Below are 21,994 nucleotides of genomic sequence, written 5' to 3' on the forward strand. Positions count from 1 at the left end.
GGTCAGCCTGGGCAACATGGTGAAACTCCATCTCTACAAAAAAATACAAAAATTAGCCAGGCATCCTAGCATGCGTCTGTAGTCCCAGGTACTCAGGAAGCTGAGCTGCAAGGAGGGCTTGAGCCCAGGAGGTGGAGGTTACAGTGAGCTGAGATCATACCACTGTACTCTGGCCTGGGTGACAGAGCCAGACTCTGTCTCAAAGAAAAACACCAAAAAAAGACATAGGATGTATGAATAATACTAACTGATATTGATGTTCTTTTAAGTGCACATAGTATATTCAGCAAGACAGACCTTATGCTTGACTATGAAGGAAATTTTAGTAAATTTAAAAGGACTGAAATCCTATTGAAACCTTTAGTCACAACAGAATGAAATTATAAATTAGTAACAAGAAATCTAAGAAAATCCTAAGCATTTGGAAATGAAACAACGCATTTCTAAATAATCCAGGATCAAAGAAGAAATCACAAAACTTTTCCAACTTAATGATATTGAAAACATACTAATAAACAGTTAACATACAACTAAAGCAGTACGTAGAGGATAATTTATAGCTTTAAATGCTTCTATTAGAAAAGGAAAATGGTTCATGTCAATGACTTGCAGAGTCTTAGCTATGTACACATTGCTAGCTGACCATGAGGCCTATGCACCCACAGAGGACCAGAAGGTCCAGACAAAAGTAAACATTGGGGCAGACTTGTAAACTGCTTGAATGTTGAGTCTGTTCCTTAATTTAGCTGGCAAAGGGTTCAAGTTTTACTGGCTCAAGGCGTTTCAGCACAACCTCTGATCAATCACTGGCTAATCAGTAAGATATTAATATGTTGACCTGCGAACAACCTCAAGGACGCCAGGCTTATAATTTTTAAAAAGAATTTAGAAAAAAGAAGAAAAGAAGAACCAATCACATATGGTTCTAGCTCAAGAAACTGGAAAAAGAAGAGCAAATTAAACCCAAGCAAGTAAAAGGAAAAAAAAAAAAACAGAAACCAACAAAATAGACATCATCAAACAATACAGAAAAACGAACACAGCCAAAAGCTAGTTCTTGAGAGAGATCAACAAAATTGGTAACAGCTGGCTGGAATCAACAAGGGAAAATGAGACACAAATGAGTAATATCACAAATAAAAACCAGTTATCACTACAGATTTTGCAAACATCAAAAGGATAATAAAAAGCACAGGTAAAGTTCAAAGTTATAAGCAGCCTTTTAGCAAATTCAAGGCTGAACAATCACCCTGAAAGAGTTGTCTCTACAATTCTAATATTTATCTGTTCAGCATAATCAAAAGCTGTGCTTTTTAAAAATATAATTTAACATAAGCACACTCAATAATTTAGACTGAGGCAAAGCCAAGTATCTTCCCTCATCCCAACAATCATCCTGAAAAAGCTTCGAAGGCAGGATATCAGGAATTCATACAACTACCTGAATTTGGGCTTTTATTTTATTTATAATTACTGCGTTAACTTTTTATGACACAAAATAACTGTTGGGATCCTGCCTCTTCTAAAGTGCCTTTATCAATTTCTACTTTTAAAAAGTTTCTTATGGTATTTACTGTGTGTGTTCCAATCTCTAGCTTTCAAAATATGTGAAAAAGCTCTTTTTCTAAAGCCATTTCTATAAAAATTATATTCAGAGAGACAATGTCCTACAATGCATTTAAAGACACTCAAAACAATGTCTAAACATTGAGAGTATGGCTTTCCCCCCCAATTTAATAAAACTACATTAAAAATATAAAAATCCAAAATATAAATGAGCTATTCAGATTTGACCGTTAAAGATGATTTCCTGGCCAGGCTGGCTCACGCCTGTAATCCCAGCACTTTGGGAGGCTGAGGTGAGTGGATCATGAGGTCAGGAGTTCAAGACCAGCCTGACCAACATGGTGAAAACTCATCTCTATTAAAAATACAAAAATTAGCCAGGCATGGTGGCAGTCCCCTGTAATCCCAGCGACTCAGGAGGCTGAGGCAGGAGAATTGCTTGAACCTGGGAGGTGGAGGTTGCAGTGAGCCAAGATCACACCACTCCACTCCAGCCTAGGTGACAGAGCAAGACTCTGTCTTCAAAAACAAAAAAAGATTTCCTGCTTGACTACTTTTGAGAAAAATTCTCACATGGTGAAGATAAGTGGTCTTTCCATGGGATCAAGTCCCACAATGGCCATGTACTGTTTCATCTGAAGAGCCAGAGGGGGAATAATGCTAAATGCACAGCTTGTAGGGGTTACCACTTATCCAAACACCCCAAAGCCAGCAGGGACCCGCTTCCCAGCAGCAGCAAATGAAAAGCAACAGAAACCAAATGGCACTCAAGAGAAGGGTTTTAGTAATTAGTATAAAAAGGTTTCCTACAAAAGAGAACTTTCATACTCAAAATGTCAAAAATGGCCAGGCACAGTGGCTCACACTTGTAATCCCAGCACCTTGGGAGCCCAAGGGGAGAGGATGGTTTGAGGCCAAGAGTTCAAGATCAGCTGAGCAAAATGGGAAGGCCCAATCTCTACAAGAAAATTTTGAAAAAATTAGCAGGGTGTGGTGAGTGCATACCTATAGTCCTGGCTACTCAAGAGGCTGAGGCAAGAGGACTGCTTGAGCCCAGGAGTTCGAGTAAGGCTGCAGTGAATTATAATCATGCCACCACACTCCAGCATGGGCAACAGAGTGAAACCCTGTCTCCCAAACAAAGTCAAAAATGGCTTTAAAAATCTTGATTAGAATAATACTCAAAGAAAAAAAAAAGGTGTCAGTTAAGAAGCAACTCCTTAAATGTAAATCAGAAATAGTTTGCAACAGAGCCAAAGAAGCCATTATAAGCTGCTACATAAATAGGCATTTAATGATATTCTCAATGTTACATTATTGATCTAAGAGGCCCTCTGTTTCCGCTGAAATGAATAAGTAATTTGTCTAAGATAACATTAATAGGGGCCAGGCACAGTGGCTCATGCCTGTAATCCCAGCACTTTGGGAGGCCGAGGAGGGCGGATCACGAGGTCAGGTGTTCGAGACCATCCTGTCTAACACGGTAAAACCCCGTTTCTACTAAAAATACAAAACAAAAATTAGCTGGGCATGGTGGCAGGCACTTGTAGTCCCAGCTACTCAGGAGGCTAAGGCAGGAGAATCGCTTGAACCTGGGAGGCGGAGGTTGCAGTGAGCTGAGATCGCGCCACTGCACTCCAGCCTGGGTGACAGAGCGAGACTTTGTCTCAAACAAAACAAAACAAAACAAAATTAACAGGATTTGCAGCACATCAGATACCCTGGGTCCTTCTTACCATTAGAATCACCATTATAAAGAACAAATTTCACATTGTCTTTCAGTGAAACATCTGCATAATTTTAGAAATCACAGCAAAAGAACAGAGACATTAGTTACATCCATCACATGCAAAAAGGCATTTCCGAGTCACAATACCATGAATATCATTTATGCAATTCAGTATTCAACATTTACTTACTAATGTCAGACACTACCACTTTATGCACTGAAAACGCAATGGTGACTGAGACATGGTACCTACTCTCAAAGAGTTTACAGTCTATCTGTGAAAACAATACAAAAAGGTATACAAGATGCTATGAAAGCACAGAGAATGAGGTCCAGTACCCTACAAAGAGAGCCAGAGACAACATCAAAGAGGCCGGGTGCAGTGGCTCATGCCTGTAATCCCAGAGCTTTCGGAGGCTGAGATGGGCGGATCACTTGAGGCCAGGAGTTCGAGACCAGCCTGGCCAACATAGCAAAACCCCATCTCTACAAAAAATACAAATTGCCAGTGTGGTGGTGCATGCTTGTAATCCCAGCTATTTGGGAGGCTGAGTCACAAGAATTGCCTGAACCCAGGAGGTGGAGGCTGCAGTGAGCCGAGTTCATGCCACTCCACTCTCGCCTGGGCAAAAGAAGAGACCCCATCTGAAAAAAGGAAGAGGGGAGGGGAGAAAAGAGGAGGGGCCAGATTCTGGTGGGAGGTGATGACTGCAGAAAAGATTGGCTTCTTCTGGCAAAGGAAATGTTGTCAGAGGCACAACATGCTCAAACTGCCAAGCATTTTGTTAAGAGTTGCCTTTTGCATAAAAAGAGACTATAGCAGAAAATTAGACTTTACTAGCAAAGCTGCATGTATCAAGAGAACAGGGATCTACTTAACCTAGGAGGAAAAAAGGTAAAATATCACAATTTCATCTTGGCCTATTCCCCATATCCCCTATTCAAACACACATTTATTTCCTCATGCTGCAGTGTGTGTCAGGCACGAGAGAGGACTCAGGGCTGAACAAGAGGGACCCAACATTGCCCTCAGGAAACCAACGCAATGAGCAATCAGACAATAGAGCGCTTCTGTGGCTACATATGATTCTGAAATGTAGCTCCCTGATTAGAGTTACCATGGAATAAAATACTTAGCTTAAAAGCTACTGTTTTAAGAATCGTCCAGTAGTAAAGGAGAGCAACTGTTACTTGACATCAGATATGATGGTATACCAGGAATTTGAAAAGAAACTTTGACATCCCACACACATAAAAAAGGAATCATGCTTGAATTTTCAAATAAATGCTACTAACTCAGGTTTTACAGACTTCAAAGCACTCTTACACACTGTTCACAGCAAGGGAGGCCAAGCAGCTATTTTAATAATTACCTACCACTGGTCAAGCACTGATTGTGTAGTACGGGGCTCTTTGCTGGAAACTTAATATCCATGATCTCATTTCATCCTCACAACAATCATGCAAAGTAACTATTATCTCCCTCTTACAAACACGAAACCTGCGGCTTTAAGGGTTTACATAACCTGCCCAAAGACACGTGGCTGACAAGTGGTGGAGCCAAAGTTAGTCCCCGTGTCAGTCTGTGAAACTCCGTTTATCCCGCTGCACAGCTTCAATGTCACTGAATGTGGCCAGCTAAGGAGCTGAAGAGTATACAGTGAGCAGAGGAGGCTGGATTAGAGTGCAGGTCAGGACTTTGAACTCAGTCTTCTTGCAGCCACGTTGAAGCCTCACTATAACTGTAACCTCAAGGTCCCCACCCCCACCTGAAGTTATCTTGAGATTTCTAATAATTCAATCCCTCTGGATTCTCTCTAAACCATCTTTCTAAGGATGGTGGGGAAATGGATCACAGAAAAAATCTCTATGCAAAAATTAAAATATTTAACAAGCCACATCACACCCTGCATCCACCACTATCCCTGGTGTCTGATGCTCCTGAAGTACATTCCGCACTGAAATCTGCTATTAAAAAGCCATAATAAAAGCTCAAAACCATGCCAAGGTTCATTTACTCAATCTCATGGAATCCTCACAATAACACTAAAGTCCATACTATTATGTTCAGTTTACACAGATAAGCAGAAGTTCATCAACGTTAAGTAAGGCACCCAAGGTCACACAACTGTAAGTGATGTTGCAGTATGATTCCAAAAGCCTAAGTTTTTCCCCTCTACAACACGGCCTGGATTCCTGCGATAGTCAGATAGTGAAAGAAAAATACCAAAATACTGTGATCTGAATTTGTGTATCTGCAGAAATTTTCATATATAATTACTCAACAGTTCTATCAGAATTATATAGTTTTACCGTGCGGCATTTTGTTAAAGTAAAAAACAAACATATCACTTAAATTTTTCACATCTTTTACATTATCAAAGCAGCATGGTACTTGAAATTTGTTTGAATATGTAGCTTAACAATACATATTTTCTTTTTTTTGAGACAGAGTCTCGCTCTGTCGCCCAGGCTGGACTGCAGTGGCACGATCTCAGCTCACTGCAAGCTCCGTTTCCCAGGTTCACACCATTCTCCTACCTCAGCCTCCCAAGTAGCTGGGACTACAGGTGCCCGCCACCACACCTGGCTAATTTTTTTTTGTATTTTTTTTTTTAGTAGAGACGAGGTTTCACCGTGTTAGCCAGGATGGTCTTGATCTTCTGACCTCGTGATCCGCCCGCCTCGGCCTCCCAAAGTGCTAGGATTACAGGCATAAGCCACCGCGCCCGGCCAACAATACACACTTTCATCAATATTTTATTCAAAAACTTTCCATCTTAAGAAAACAAAACATTTAATTGATGGTTAATATCAAAATTATTTAGGATCCTACAAGAAACAGGGTGCCCCATCTTTTTAGAACTCTTTTATTTATTTATTTGTTTGTTTGTTTTTATTGAGACAGGGCCTCACTCTGTCGCCCAGGCTAGAGTGCAGTGGGCATGGATGTTGGCTCACTGCAACCTCCAACTCCTAGGTTCAAGCAATTCTCCTGCCTCAGCCTTCCAAGTAGCTGGGATTACAGGTGCATGCCACCACGCCCAGCTAATTTTTGCATATTTAGTAGAGATGGGGTTTCACCTTATTTGCCAGGCTGGTCTCGAACTCCTGACCTCAGATGATCCGCCTGCCTCGGCCTCCCCAAGTGCTGGGATTACAAGCGAGAGCCACCGTGCCCAGCCTAGAACCATATTTTAAAAGCAAACAAAATATTCAGTTTGTTTGTTTGTAAAACAAGGCTGGGCATAGTGGCTCATGCCTGTAATCCCAGCACTGTGAAAGGCTGAGGTGGGTGGATCATCTGAGGTCAGGGGTTCAAGACCAAACTGGCCAACATTGTGAAACTCCGTCTCTACTAAAAATACAAAAATTAGCCAGGTGTCATGTTGCACACCTGTAATCCCAGCTACTCGGGAGGCTGAGGCAGGAGAAGTTCTTGAACCCAAGAAACAGAGTTTGCAGTGAGCCAAGATTGCGCCACTGCACTCCAGCCTAGGCGACAGAGCGAGACTCTGTCTCAAACAACAACAACAACAACAAAAACAAGTATTTGATACGAGTTTAATGGAGTGAATAAATCTCAAATATGTATAAACAAATGAGGGAAGTACAGAGATGAACAGGTCAATGTAAGTATTAATTTACTATAGGTACTTCTCATTCTCAAAGTAAATCTGCAACTCACTTTAGAAAAAGTGCAACAAGAACGAGAAAGGAACAGAATGGAGGTAAATAAAAAAATATACTATGTAGTGTACCTAATGAATCAAAAGATTTGTCTTATTTTCTCATCCATACATGATACTTACTAATTATTTCATTTATTTCAGAGACAATCTCAAAAACCAGGCAGCAATGAGTATAAGCTGACTGAGCCCACAGCTTTTAAATTAAGCGGGCAGCAGGAGGGCAACCTCTCACTGTATTTAATACACAAAACAGAAATCCAAAACACTTACCAATCTTTACTTGCTCGGGCTGGCTAAGGGAAACAAATGCTGATGTGTCATCAATCCAGGATATCTGAATGTTACCTGCAATCGCAAATTAAAACTAAAGTGAATATTTGTCCATGTGGAGAGCTATCAGATTTAATGCGCATATCTTATATATTTCAGTATAGTCTATCTTTAAAGAGAGAGAAGGTGCTTATTTAAAACATGACCAAAATCTCAGCACTATAGAGAGTTAGCCTGTTTAAAGGCTACCACAGCATTTATTTAGGTTAAAACTTCAAGAGAAGAGACAAACCAGTGGGAAAAGAAGCGATTAGAAATTTAACACAATAGAAAGATCCTTCCAGATTAAACCCTGGGGCTTGTCATCATTCAGTGCAATACCAGGATTGGAGACTTATTTACCTATCAAGACCACTAACAAAAATCAGAGACCAATAGGTTCAAAAACACAACTTTTTTTTTTTTGAGACCCAGGTGAGTGTCACCCTGTCGCCCAAGCTGGAGTGCAGGGGCGCAATCTCAGTTCACTGCAACCTCTGCCTCCTAGTTCAAGCAATCCTCGCACCCCAGTGTCCCAAGTAGCTGTGACTACAGGCACACACCACCATGCTTACACATAATCTTGTTGAAAACAGTGTTAGAGGCCAGGCGCAGTGACTCATGCCTGTAATCCCAGCACTTTGTGAGGCCGAGGTGGGAGGATCACCAGAGGTCAGGAGTTTGAGATCAGCCTGATGAACATGGAGAAACCCCATCTCTACTAAAAATACAAAACTAGCTGGACGTGGTGGCATGTGCCTGTAATCCCAGCTACTCAGGAGGCTAAGGCAGGAGAATCGCTTGAACCCGGGAGGCAGAGGTTGAGGTGAGCCGAGATCACACCATTGCACTCTAGCCTGGGCAACAAGAGCGAAACTCTGTCTCAAATAATAATAATAATAATAATAATAATAATAGTGTTAGTACTTAAATTAACTTTGTATGCCTTAATGTTCGTTCTGACTTATTTTAAATATTTACATTCAGAAATGGTATGCCGTATTATCAGTGTAGAAGGCTCTGCTGTGAAAGTCTACTATTCTAAAATATCAATTTAAAACAAAGATAAGAAAAAATACATCGGGCTCAGTGGCTCATGCCTGTAATTCCAGCAGTTTGGGAGTCCGAGGCAGGAGGATCACTTGAGCCCAAGAGTTCAAGGCCAGCCTGGGCTACATGGCAAGACCCCATTTTTATTTTTAAAAAAATAAAAAATTAAATTTAATTTAAAAAAAATGAAAAATGATGTTAGTTATATGGGAGGCCTACTTTGTATCTGCTTTTTACTCTAAACGTTAAAATACAAGCACTTTAACTACTTTTAACAAACTCTTCAAATATTTTTTAAATGGCTACACACTAGAAGATACATAAATATTTACTAAACTTTTTTACTACTGGATATTTAGGTCTTGTGGCCTTCACTTTATCCAAGAATTTCCAGAGACTAGCTTAAATGCTTCGTTTGTTAAAGTAAGAGAGGTATTGCTGTGGGTTTACAATCAGAATGGTTTTCATAAACACATATCAGGAGACTGCTCGAACGAACCTAATCACATGACCTGGTAAAAAAGGAAAGAGAAGGACTGCCCTACATCACACACGTATCACAATTCCTGATCTACCCAAACATCTGTCACTTTGATTAATCTAAAGCAGAGACGACCTCCCCTCCCATTATGAAACATACAAGCCCTCTGAGTTTAATCTTAAAAATTATTTACGCTCAGCCACAGGTTATTTTCCCCAGTCAGTAGTAAGGGCAGTCATCATCATGGTGTTTTGCTTTCCATGAATTAATAGCTCTGTATTGTGAGGTGCTATTAAAAGTTTCTCAGATCACATTAGCACAAAGATAACAGTATCCTAAACCAGAAAATTCAAAGAGTGAAATTAAAACCTTGAATATTAACATTCTTTTATTCCCAGGCCAAAACTGTCTTTCTACTTCTGACCACCTATACCAAATGAATAGCAAAACCCTAAAAGGTACATCTGAACTTGTGACTTACCAAAGGCACTGAAAAGCTGGTAAAGATCGCTGGTTTTCCATTCTTTGGGGAACGTCACATGCAGAACATGATCACGCTTAGGCTGCACTGTAAGACAAATTTATGATGAAATGTTGATGGGTGAAAAGTGATCAAGTAAACCAGTGGTTCTTTGATGAAATTAAGTCTAAGCTAATATGCAGAACTGTTATGAATTCCTCATGATTACCAAACAACTCCTGAAAGTATGCCTAGGATTGGTAGGATTCTGCCATGGTAATCTAGACCTTAGGTTCTGATACATTACAGAACCCACAACAAACTGAACCCTATGCAAAGACATCTTCTCTTCTCATGAAGTTCCTGTGCAAATTATGTTCATTTTTAAAATTTTATATATATATATATATATATTTTTTTTTTTTTGAGACAGGGTTTGCCCTGTCATCCAGGCTAGAGTGCAGTGGCACGGTAATAGCTCATTGTAGCCTCAAACTCCTGGGCTCAAGTTATCCTCCCACCTCAACCTCCTGGGCAGCTGAGGCTACAGGTGCATGCCACCATGCCTGGCTAATTTTTTTATCCTTTAATTTTATTTTTCTAGAGATGGGGGTCTCACTATGTTGCCCAGGCTGGTCTCGAATTCCTGGCCTCAAGTGATCCTCCCACCTCGGTCTCCAAAAGTGCTGGAATTACAGGCATGAACCACCATACCCAACTGTGCAAATTATTTAGAAGAAAAACAAGGCTGCTCTGTTCATGAAGTTTCACTTCACTAAACATTTAACTTTCCCATTTTAATATACTTAGCTAAAAAAAAAAAAAAAAAAAAAAAAAAAGCACTGTCCAAATTAAATGGACTATTTGTTAAGTAAGGCAATCCTGAGTCATAATCTTGTTTTCTAATCCCAAACCTAGACCTTTTCTGTGCAGCCCTAAGCAAGAGACCTAATCACTCTAACCACCCTGGACTATAAACTGGGAATGGCGATATTTAGCATCAGAATTCTTGTGAGAATGACAGACCAAAATATTAGTCTAACATGGAGGGCAACACAACAGTATGTCCTCAAACTATCATTGCAACAATTATTATCACCAAGTATAGTTCACCCACTTCTACCTGCCAATGACATACATTAAGGTAAAAAAGAACAAATGAAACAGCAGAAAAAAAGCAGAGGAAAAGAAAAAGCAATTACCTCCCATAGACCCTCCATGTTTTTTAAATAAAAAAAAAAAAACAAAACAAAAATCAATCTACTAAATTCAAATATATACACACTCAAGTAATTGGAAAATAGAAATTTTACCAAGATAACTGACAGCTAGCATATCTTAAAAATATATGATAAATACTTATAAAAAATGATGAAATCAGAATTCTGCGTGAAAATGAAATATATAGAGAAGATATGTATGTTTTTAAAATTCAATTCATGCATAAACTGGAAAATATAAGTGAAGTGATGACTAATGAATGCCCAAGAGTCCCATTAACTTAAGCATACTACTCATATCAACCACAAAATCACTACCCAATTTTAAGTGAAGAAAGCTTTTTCTTTAGTAATATTTTCCTGTTATCCCTTCCAGACCACACATTTAAATGCACAGATGCAATAAGAAAATAAAAATTTACTTACAGTCTGGTCCTTCCAAGTTTAGATAGGGGATATCCATGACCCTCATAAGAAATAACCTACAAGAAAAGACCAACAGGTAATGGGCAATTTCCTTTAAACGATAGGTGTTTTGACATTTTTAAGGTTGAATTAGAAAAAAAAAATTGTTTAATAAGCATTTACTAAATTTTTTAGTAGAAGCTCCTTGATATCACTCTATTTGTAAAATCATTTCTATTGGTTTTTTTTTTTTTTTTTTGAGATGGAGACTCACTCTGCCGCCCAGGCTGGCGTGCAGTGGTGTCATCTTGGCTCACTGCAACCTCTTCCCCAGTTAAGTGATTCTCCTGCCTCAGCCTCCCGAGTAGCTGAGATTACAGGCATGTGCCACCATGCCTGACTAATTTTTGTACTTTTAGTACAAACAGGGTTTCACCATGTTGGCCAGGCTGGTCACGAACTCCTGGTCTCAAGTGATCTACCTGCCTCTGCCTCCCAAAGCGCTGGGATTACAGGCATGAGCCACCACACCTGGCTTTATTATTATTATTATTATATTATTATTTTGAGACGGAGTCTCATTCTCTCGCCAGGTTGGAGTGCAGTGGCACAATCTTGGCTCACTGCAACCTCTGCCTCCCAGGTTCCAGCGATTTGCCCACCTCAGCCTCCTGAGTTGCCGGGACTACAGGCGTGGGCCACCACACCCGGCTAATTTTTTGTATTTTTAGTACAGATGGGGTTTCCCGATGTTGACCAGCCTAGTCTCGAACTCCTGACCTCAAGTGATCCACCTGCCTTAGCCTCCCAAAGTGTTACAATTACAGGCGTGAGCCACCGCACCAGCCATGTAAAATCATTTCTAAAGCTCTGAAATTTATTTCAGAGATTTTTCTCCTGGGCCAAATATTTATCACAAATAGAAAAAACAAACAAACAAACAAACAAACTGGTATCCCCAACAGTTTCTGGCACTCAGTAGCTGCTCAATAAATATTAGTTAACTGAACAAAATTAATCATCAAAGAGTCAAGGGAAAGTCCTTCGCAGAGCTGTCGTTTTAGTTAGTCCAAGTAAACAGAAAGAAAATAAATATTACCCATCTTACCAATCTAAGAACAAGTGTTTCTACAAATTCTAAGGGTAACCCTTATAATGGACATTTGTGAACTGAGAATGACAACACAGGTTTCTTTTTTTTTTTAATGAAATGCAAAGTCACTGGGTAAATGCTAATCTCTCTGGGTAAACTGTACAGTCTGAAATAAGTGACTGTCTCAAAAGGCCACATCATTATTCTCATTTAAAACACACTAAAAGCACAAAACAAAACAATCCTTGGTAAAGAAAACTATCACACTAATATAAATCATAGCAGTCATTTTATGTTTATCTTCCAAAATGGGTACAAAGGCACTTAAAAAAGAGTGCTTGTAAATTACAACTCTCTGTAATGCCATTCAGTTTTCTTTTATTTGCAAGATTATGGACAAAATATCAGGCATTCTGTTGTGTGTAAGATTATTTTAATGAGTTTTACTTAGATAACAATATATTATGCATTTCTGGTAGAGACAACATTATACAGCAAATTAAAAAGGCAATCTATGTGCCCAAGAAGCAATTAGTTTGGCTTCACTGACCCGCAATTAAGGAACATCATTACCAGGCATCCAAAAGCCAAGCAGAGCCAGGTGCAATGGCACGCCTGTAATCCCAGCACTTTGGGAGGCCAAGGTGGGTGGATCCCCTGAGGTCAGAAGTTCAAGACCAGCCCAACCAACATGGCGAAATCCCGTCTCTACTAAAAATACAAAAATTAGCTGGGCGTGGTGGTGGGCACCTGTAATCCCAGCTACTCAGGAGGCTGAGGCAGGAGAATCGCCTGAACCCTGGAAGTGGAGGTTGCAGTAAACTGAGATAGCAACACTGCACTCCAGCCTGGGCAACAAGAGTAAAATTCTGTCTCAAAAAAAAAAAAAAAAAAAAAAAAAAAAAAAGCCAAGCAGGGCAAAAGCTACTTTACAAATCGAACCATCAGCATGAACAATACTGTTCTGTTAATGTCAGAAAAAACGAAGTCATGGTACTCTGTGGTTTGAGAATTTGTTGTCTGCCCTACAGTTTAATAAACCAAATGCTATGGCTAAGAAACCAAATTTATTTTTAGTTTGCTAATTTAGGCTCAAGTGTACTATTCTGGTTTTGTAAGCTGTTTTAACCAATTTAATCAATACTCCCTGCAATGCCAGAAGACAAGAAGATACATAATAGCACCTAGAATGGCAGGTTCTCAGTGAGGGCAGCTATCATTTTTTCTTAAATATTATTTTCCAGCATAAACGATACACACTGGAACTATCATTATTATCGCCTACCAGAACCTAATAATAACAAAAGTTATTCCTAGGTTAGTAAGCTAGTTAATTAGGTAAGCTAACTAACCTAGGAATGACTTTTGTTATTGTTAGTCATGCTTCATATAATTCTCAGTTCTCCGTTTAGTAAATTTAGAAATAGTCTCCAATTTTAAACACCAAATTTATTTTAAAAGTTAATGAAGGCCAGGCACACTGGCTCACATCTGTAATCCCAGCACTTTACGAGGCCAAGGCAGGCAGATTACTTGAGGTCAGGAGTTTGAGACCAGCCTGGCCAACTATGGTAAAACCCTGTCTCTACTAAAAATACAAAAAACTAGCAGGCGTGGTGGCGGGCACCTGTAATCCCAGCTACTTGGGAGGCTGAGATAGGAGAATCACTTGAACCCAGGAGGCAGAAGTTGCAGTGAGCCGAGATTGCGCCATTGCACTCCAGCCTGACAACAGAGCGAGACTCCGTCTCAAAGAAAAATAAAAAGTTAATGAAACGTATCAAGCACCACAAAAATAACTGAGAACAAAAGTTGAATCAACAAAATGTTCACTGCTATACCATCAAATATGCCAAAAATCAAAATCAACCTCAGGATTTGATAATACATGGATGTCAATAAATTGTAGTTCAAAATTTCAATATATTAAAAGCAATCAAAATAACTATGAAAATGTCAAAACATGGATAACTTATAATTTTAAGTTTTAAAAAGGCACAAAATTTTATACTATGATTTTACCTTTATAAAATATTGATGTCATTAAGCCAAGAATAAAAAAATACCCTCCCTTCCCCCGCCAACAGCTTTGAGAAACTCTGAGCTTTGTTTCTCAAAATTCCTTTTATGATCATTTTTTAAACTTTAAAGGCTAACAGAACTGAGAAGCCCAGGGGAAATAACTAGAGACTTTCTTAGAAAAAGCCAACTGAAAATGCCATTTGAATTAATCTTTCATATACTATGCACTACCTCACCTGGCGGGAGGGAGAAAAATCTAAATATAAAAATATAAATATAAAACCATAAGCTTGAATTTGCAATTCCTGTATTTCTGTTTACAATTCTGTTATATTGCTAAAGTCATGGGACCTCAACAACTAATTTAGGAAACTCAATGTTGTACAAATACCAAGGAGGATTATACTAACAAAGAAAAAGAAGGCTCTCCCAATTTCTCTTACCATTTAGATGTTTTTAAAACATTTTTTTGAAAAATATTTTTTGTCAAGTAATATATAGGCTATGTGTTCTCTAATATTTCACCTGAATTTTCAATATTATCCGATTAAAGTAAGCAAAAATTTATTCTCAGCTAAAACACTCAAAAGATTTTTTTTATTTTTAATTTTTATGAGTACATAGTAGATGTATATATTTATGGGGTACATGAGATGTTTGGATACAGGCATGCAATGTAAAATAAGCACATCATGGAGAATGAGGTGTCCATCCCCTCAAGCATTTATCCTTTCAGTTACAAACGATCCAACACCACTCTATTTAAAAATGTACAATTAAGTTATTACTGACTATAGTCACCCTGTCGTGCTATCAAATAGTAGGTCTTATTCATTCTATTTTTTTGTACCCATAAAAGCTATTTTTTAACGTAGTCAATCCTACACTATCTTGTTTGTTTACTGCACATTACCTTACACAGAAACCCCTTTCAAATGAATTATTAATAGCACTTCTCACTCTTCTCCTATACCTCCACCTTCACATCTGGGGTTTACAGGGAACTGAATAGCTCCAAAGCTCGGAAGAACACGAAAACCAACTCTGTGTGACTTGGCAGACTGCGGCTCTGGAGAGCGCCACACAATTATGAAACTGACTCTAAAACTGTGGCTGAGCGTCTGCGGAACTGAACCAAAGTAAACTCTCCCAACGGCCTCCCACCGTCCTTATGCCATGCTGTTTCGAAGCCACTGCTCTGGTAACATCTCTGCCCTTCTGAAGTAAAATTAAAACATTTCAATGTAGGCATGCCTCATCCCAGCTGGCTGTCAAAGGGCCTGCACTGACTCCCTGGAATGATTTGATAAAATACTTCACATATGCATCATCCAACTTGACAGTTTTCATCCTAGCATATGAGGAAATGTACTAGGCAAGCAGAAATGCTGATAAAGACATGAAAGGATGTTCCATCACTGTGAACTGTATTGAAGAACAATCTCTCCCAGAAGGACTTTCATCTGCCAGATATCAAAAAGACACTCAGACTAACACTTGCATGAAACATTCTTTCTATTTTAGTGAATATCCGAGAGGGTGTAACATGGTAAAGACCCTCAAGACTGCGTGCGGGAGTCTTGCCACATTTCTGAAAGCTTTCTGATAAAATATTATTTCCCCACTTATTCTCTAAAAGACTGACATTAACCCTATCAAACACTAAAATTAAAATTCCCATTAGATACAATGGCTAATTTTACAAAAGAATTCTATCCTAAGAAACAATGTAACTCAAGTTCACATTCTAGATGCCATAGAGCAAGTTTTATCCTTTGTGGAATCTGTCATTTTTAAAATGTTGTACGAGTATATCACTGGCAGTGCTGGTTATCCTGACTTTCAAACAAGTCTGGAAAGACTCCAGAGTAAAGCACAGTATACCAGGGTCTTTTGCTCAGTACACTGGATCACTTCCACTCAGTCTCTTCACAGGCTACACAGCATATGCTACACAATACCTTTTATCTCCAAAGAGCCACCACCTCATCATCTCCAATACCCTTCTGCTGGGTGGCACTCACAAAAAGCCACCCTCCAAACTTTTTTGTGAAATGGGCAATATAGGCTGAGTGCGGTGGCTCACACCTATAATCCCAGCAATCTGGGAGGCCGAGGCAGGTAGATCACCTGAGGTCAAGAGTTCCAGACCAGCGTGGCCAATGTGGTGAAACCCTGTCTCTACTTAAAAATACAAAAATTAGCCAGGCATGGTGGCAGGTGCCTGTAATCCCAGCTACTCAGGAGGCTAAGGCAGGAGGAGCCCTTGAGCCTGGGAGGTGGAGGTTGCAGGGAGCCGAGATTGCACCACTGCACTCCAGCCTAGGTGATAAGAGCGAAACTCCGTCTCAAAAAATAAAAGAAAAGGACGGTATGAAACTGTGTCCCAGACTGCCTAAGAAAGCTCATTAGTTACTGAAGAATTTCATTTCAGATATAAAACTCTGATACATAGAACCCTGAACCCTTAGCAAAATGTGCTTCCCGGCCAGCTGGATCAGCATCACCTGGGAACTTGTTAAAGATACAAATTCCTGGGTGCCATCCAAGACTCCTGACTCAGAAACTCTGGACTGAGAATCATGGAGTTAACAGGAAAACAGTATATTCAATGTGGTGTTGTTAATTACCACTAAAGATGATGTAGCAATCAGCTGGATAATGACTTGTGCCAACTTCTCCAAAAGATATTAGTCTTAATGATTTGTTTATATTAAATCATTCTGTGGCTCCTCCCTGTTAATCCCACTGCTTCGGGAGGCAGAAGTGGGAGAATTACTTGAGGCCTGGAGTTTGAGATCAGTCTGAGCAACATGGGGAGACTCCTGTCTCTACAAAAAGTAAATTAGCCGGGCAAGGTGGCTTGTGCCTGTAGTCCCAGCTACTCAGGAGGCTAAGGCAGCAGGATTGCTTGACTCCATGAATTTGAGGCTGCAAGGAGCTGTAACGTGCCACTGCACTCCAGCCTGGACAACAGAGACAGGCCCTGTCTCTACAATAAATAAATAATTAAATGAACAAACACATAAATAAAATACTTAGAAAAACACAAAACTAGCCGGTCACAGTGGCTCACGCCTATAATCCCAGCACTTTGGGAGGCCGAGGCAGGTGGATCAATGGAGGTCAAGAGTTCGAGACCGGCCTGGCCAACATGCCAAAACCCCGTCTCTACTAAAAATACAAAAATTAGCCAGGTGTGGTGGCACATGCCTGTAATCCCAGCTACTCGGGAGGCTGAGGCAGGAGAATTGCTTAAACTTGGGAGGCAGCGGTTGCAGTGAGCTGAGATTGTGCCATTGCATTCCAGCCTGGGGAACAGAGCAAGACTCCATCTCAAAAAAAGAAAAGAAAAGAAAAACACAAAACTTTGACACATAAAATTTTAAAAAAGAAAAAACTGCCAAGCACAGTGGCTCATGCCTATAATCCAAACACCTGGGGAGGCCAAGGCAGGCAGATAGCTGGAGCTCAGGAGTTTGAAACCAGCCTGGGCAACATGATGAACCCCACTGCTACAAAGAAATACAGAAAATTAGCCGGGTGTGGTGGCATGTGCCTGTAGCCCGAGCTACTTGGGAGGCTAGGGCAGGAGGAACCCTTGAGCCTGGGAGGCGGAGGTTGCAGTGAGCCAAGATTGAGCCACTGCACTCCAGCCTGGGGGTCAGAGCAGGACTCTGTCTCGAAAAGATAAAAAAAAAGAAAAAAGAAACTATGAATAAACAAAAGAAAAACATAAAACTATTAAATACCAAGGACTACCTCAAAATCCAGAAGGCAGTAACATAAGCCTTCTACCACTCCTTGAAACTAGGAGGTCGAATTGTAGCATGAGACTAGGTTCTCTGCAAGAGATAAACTGGGCGAAATTACTGCTGACAGCTGCTATTCTTGTTTTCAAGACAATCAAAAAAAAAAAAAAATTAAACTATTCTCTTGGTAACTCATTAGCAAAAGTCTAACCCGTTTCTGTGAATTGGCCACAAATTAAGCTTTAGCCACCAATGCAGAACTAAAGATTAGCAAACACTTGAGGGAGTAACACACACAATACAAAAGAATCAGACACCTCTAACATTATCAAAATCCTCCACCCTTACCACAAAGCTTCAGACACAGATTATGTAAGTACAAGCACATAAAGATCAAAGGTTATTCTATGATGACACAGTGGCTTGCCTTGGACTGTGGCTTATCTAAGTCATTCCCTAGTAGTCCGGTGAATATAAATGGGTTGCAAAACAATGCTGCTATTAACCCATTTTATGCAGCTATGCTCAAGAAAACAAAGTATGATATTCAACAATACACGCAAGCAGTCCTAAAGCTGATTCAGGAATACTTTGGATGGAGACTCAAACCTCAGGGAACTGAAAAGATCATTATAGTTCCTTCAAATTCTACATTACCAAATCTATAAAATCACAGATTTGATTCACAAAGGAAAGGAAATACTTAGTTTTGCTCCTGAGGCAGCAGGTTTTCCAGTCCTAAAACTGATGGCAGAGGAGGAGCATGAATCAGACAGGTGACCACTTTAAGAAACAGTTAGCAAAAAATGGTCACACCCAGTGTTGGAGCCAGTGCAGCGCAAGGCATGCATGTACTGACAAGAGCTCCAACCACGAAGGAAGGTTGTGAGTAAACCACGACAGATCTGGCTGGTAGGCCACTGAAGCCTGTCTACGTGACACTGACCATGAGTTTTAATATGTTTGAAAATTCCTTATCGTGTGTGAGTGTGTGTATATATATAATTCTTTTAAAAATATTTTAAGTTATGGGATACATGTGCAGGACATGCAGGTTAAATACGTATCTTTTAAATTGAGACAGGGTCTATGTTGCCCCAGCTAGACTCAAACTCTTGGTCTCAAGTGATCCTCCCACCTCAGCCTCATAAATGGCTGGAACGACAGGTGCACACCACCGCACCTGGCTTTTTTTTTTTTTTAAGTTATACAATTATATAACTAGTATAATCTCAATCTGTAAATGAAGAACATTGATCTCAATTAGTAAATGAAATAGACACAGAACACAAACTACCAGGAAACTAAGAGGACAGCTTTTTTTCTTCTGGGCTGAGGAATTATCAGTGGGATTTTTGTGTTTTAAAAAGAAAAAAAAAAATTAAGTACAAAAATTCCTAACTAAAATCACATTTATCATGGCCTGTTCAGCCTCAGTTGCTCCTCTCCTATCTGGAAGTTATGGGTCCCCCTGTACTGAGAATGGGAGGCAGATTTTTCCAAGTTCAGCTACTTGCCCTTGGCCACCACGGGGGCAGACCCTAAGCTTCCCACTATCTGCCCTACACACACAGGCCCTTTCTCCGCGTGCCTTTTAACCTGAGCTGTCTCCACAGCCTCCCTGTGAAATGGTAAGCCTGCAGTCCCAGCGGGAGCAGCTAGGGTCAAGGGTTTTCGTCCTAAACCACTAGTCAAAGCCCTTGTGTATATAAGAGAAGCAAGTGCTTGGGATACAACATTCCAGAAACATTTTTTTATAATACTCGAAGGGCTGATTAAATTATGGCTTTGCGTCATGGCACAGAGCTGGTACAAAAAATGAGGTTGCTGTCTGAGGAAGAGCTTTGGGTACAGCGAATTTTCAAGGCAACAGGAACAACAGGCAGTGAAGAGAGCCATGTGGCCAGAGATCAAAAGGACAACCTTCCCATGACTGCAGTGCAAAGCAAGCTGCTACCTGGGCATGGGGCTTGCCAGGCACACCTGGTCCCACACACCGTGATCACCATCAGGAAAACGAGTGAATCAGCATCTCAGGGTGAGGAGACGCCTCAGAGGTGTATGGACACAGGGGCTTAGTTTGCATAATGATGCATACACAGGACTGGATGATCTAGACAGACTTCTAACGTCATGACATGTCTTAATAAAGAAGAACAGAGTTTATTCTGGTCTCTCTTCCTAGCAAAAGGAAAAACCTCAAGCCCCCAAACTCTTTATCCTTCCTCCTAAGAACTCAGTATTTTCACTCCCTGAGTGAAAATTTGCATTTGTGTCCATCTGCTTTCTGCTTCCATCAAGACTACACTTCCGATTTCTTAAAAAAGAGATTTCCAAATAAAATTGTACCCCTCTCCTACCACTAGACTGGGATACAGAAATGTTGAATAGAATCTCATCTCAACACAATTTAAGCACAGAATTAATTTGCGGCTCACCCCAAGTCCCAAGCCTTCTAAAGAGAAATTGAAACCTTTACCGACTGGCAGCTCTACTGTACTTGCAAATGGTCTTGGTATTTCCTTTAGGGCGCAGAAGTAAAAGCACTTCATAAGAACCCGTATGCAAGGCTCATCATTATACATATTTATGTGCTATAAAAAACTAATTTTATCATCCAGGGTAGGAAGCATGCAGACATCTGTCACAAAATAAGCTCATTTATTTTGCTCACTAAAGCTCCTGTGTAAAATAAGGGTAACCACTGGCTAGATGAGAGTGACAGTGGCATCAGTTATTTTAATTTCACTCAGGTGGGGGGAATACAGTTTTCAATCTAGCTGCTTGCTGTTTTGACAAACAGAGCGTTACTCAACATTTGTCCTGAAGCCAACTCATGTCCTTTCTTAGATACATACAACACTAAAACAAAGGCAAAAGAAAAGGAAGAAAAAAACAAAACCAGCAGCTCATTTCAACAGTCTCCATCAAATGAAGCATATCAAATTACATCAACTAAAAACATTAAATTAAGCATTATACAAAGGCAATGCCTGCAGGGCCTATAAAACAACACACTGTAAAGTGTCAGAGGAAACAAGCCCCACACAATCCAATGGTCTAAGTCAACATCTTTTAGAGACTGTGCTCAGGCCAAACATTAAGAGAAAAGGAAATCCTCTTTCAAAGAGACTAACATTGTCTCTTAAAAAGATATGCAACCAACTATAGCATTGTCCCTTATAGAGACTGTGTGCTATGGAGGAAGAATCCCTTCTGAGTGGAGCACAAGCTTGATGATCCTTGACTGCCACTCCCGGGGCCCTAGGCAGATGTCTCGGCTTTAAAATGGGCACATTTTCCCCTACCTGTGAAGACTGCCTTTAGAAAAAATAGTCAATGCAGGTGACATACTGTGCATAGTGGAAGGTGTTCAAAGGATAAGCTATTTGATAGGTAGCCCAAGTTTCTTAGAGTATACTGCTAATCCTTGAACACTGCAAATTAAGTGCTAAACAGTCTTGGAAATAACTATTGCCCACTTGCTCCTAGCCAGGACCAATGCAAAACTGGAAATAGCTAAGACTGCTGACTTTACTACTAACATGCCTACAGTGGGCTGAATGGTGGCCTCCAAAAAGATATGTACACTTTCTACTCCCTGGAACCTCTGAGTGCTGCCTTAGTTGGAAAAGGAATCTTAGTAGATGTTATTATATTAAGGACCCTGAGATGAGATTATCTGGGATTGTACAAGTGGGGCCTCACTGCCATCACACATGTCTTCATGAGAGGCAGAGACAGGACACACACACACAGAGGAGGAGGAGGAGGCAATGTGACCATGGGGACAGAGACTGGTGTGATGTGGCCCTAAGCAGAGGGATGCCAAGGAATGCCAGCAGCCACTGGAAGTCAGAGGAGGCAAAGGACGGACTCTTCCCCAGAGCCTCTGGAGGGAGCTCGGCAATGCTGATGACTTGATTTGAAACTTCTGGCCTCCAGAACCATGAGAGATGTATTCACCTAAAACACTTGGTATTTTAAGCCACCAAGCTTGTAGTAACTTGTTACAGCAGCCACAGAACACTAATCCAATACCCTATTACAGAGGAGGCAAGCTGCTTAAATATACATCCAAGGGTTGACTGATTTCCTTCTACCTCAACAAGTTACTTTTTAAATTATAATAATAACAAGTTATTAAGCCAGAGAGAAATGTACTTTAAAGTAACCAGAGCAAGCACAAGAACAGCTCAGCTGAGCACATGGACT

General features: G+C 40.2%; 1 protein-coding gene across 16 annotated transcripts in view; it reads right to left on the minus strand.

Annotated features, from left to right (window-relative positions):
* PARN (poly(A)-specific ribonuclease) overlaps window positions 1–21,994 on the minus strand; it is a 207,667-nt gene that overhangs the window by 122,556 nt on the left and 63,117 nt on the right. For all 16 annotated transcript variants that reach the window (XR_013412338.1, XR_013412339.1, XR_013412341.1 and 13 more), the window contains 3 exons: window positions 10,934–10,989; window positions 9,309–9,395; window positions 7,258–7,332 (listed from right to left, as the gene is read on the minus strand). Coding sequence is in view for 12 of the 16 variants with exons in the window: in XM_077987107.1 (XP_077843233.1) it covers window positions 7,258–7,332; window positions 9,309–9,395; window positions 10,934–10,989 (218 nt within the window). In the remaining 4 variants the exon portion in view is untranslated. The remainder of the gene's footprint in view (window positions 1–7,257; window positions 7,333–9,308; window positions 9,396–10,933; window positions 10,990–21,994) is intronic.

Source organism: Macaca mulatta, chromosome 20 (assembly GCF_049350105.2).
Source record: "Macaca mulatta isolate MMU2019108-1 chromosome 20, T2T-MMU8v2.0, whole genome shotgun sequence".
NCBI lineage: Eukaryota > Metazoa > Chordata > Mammalia > Primates > Cercopithecidae > Macaca > Macaca mulatta.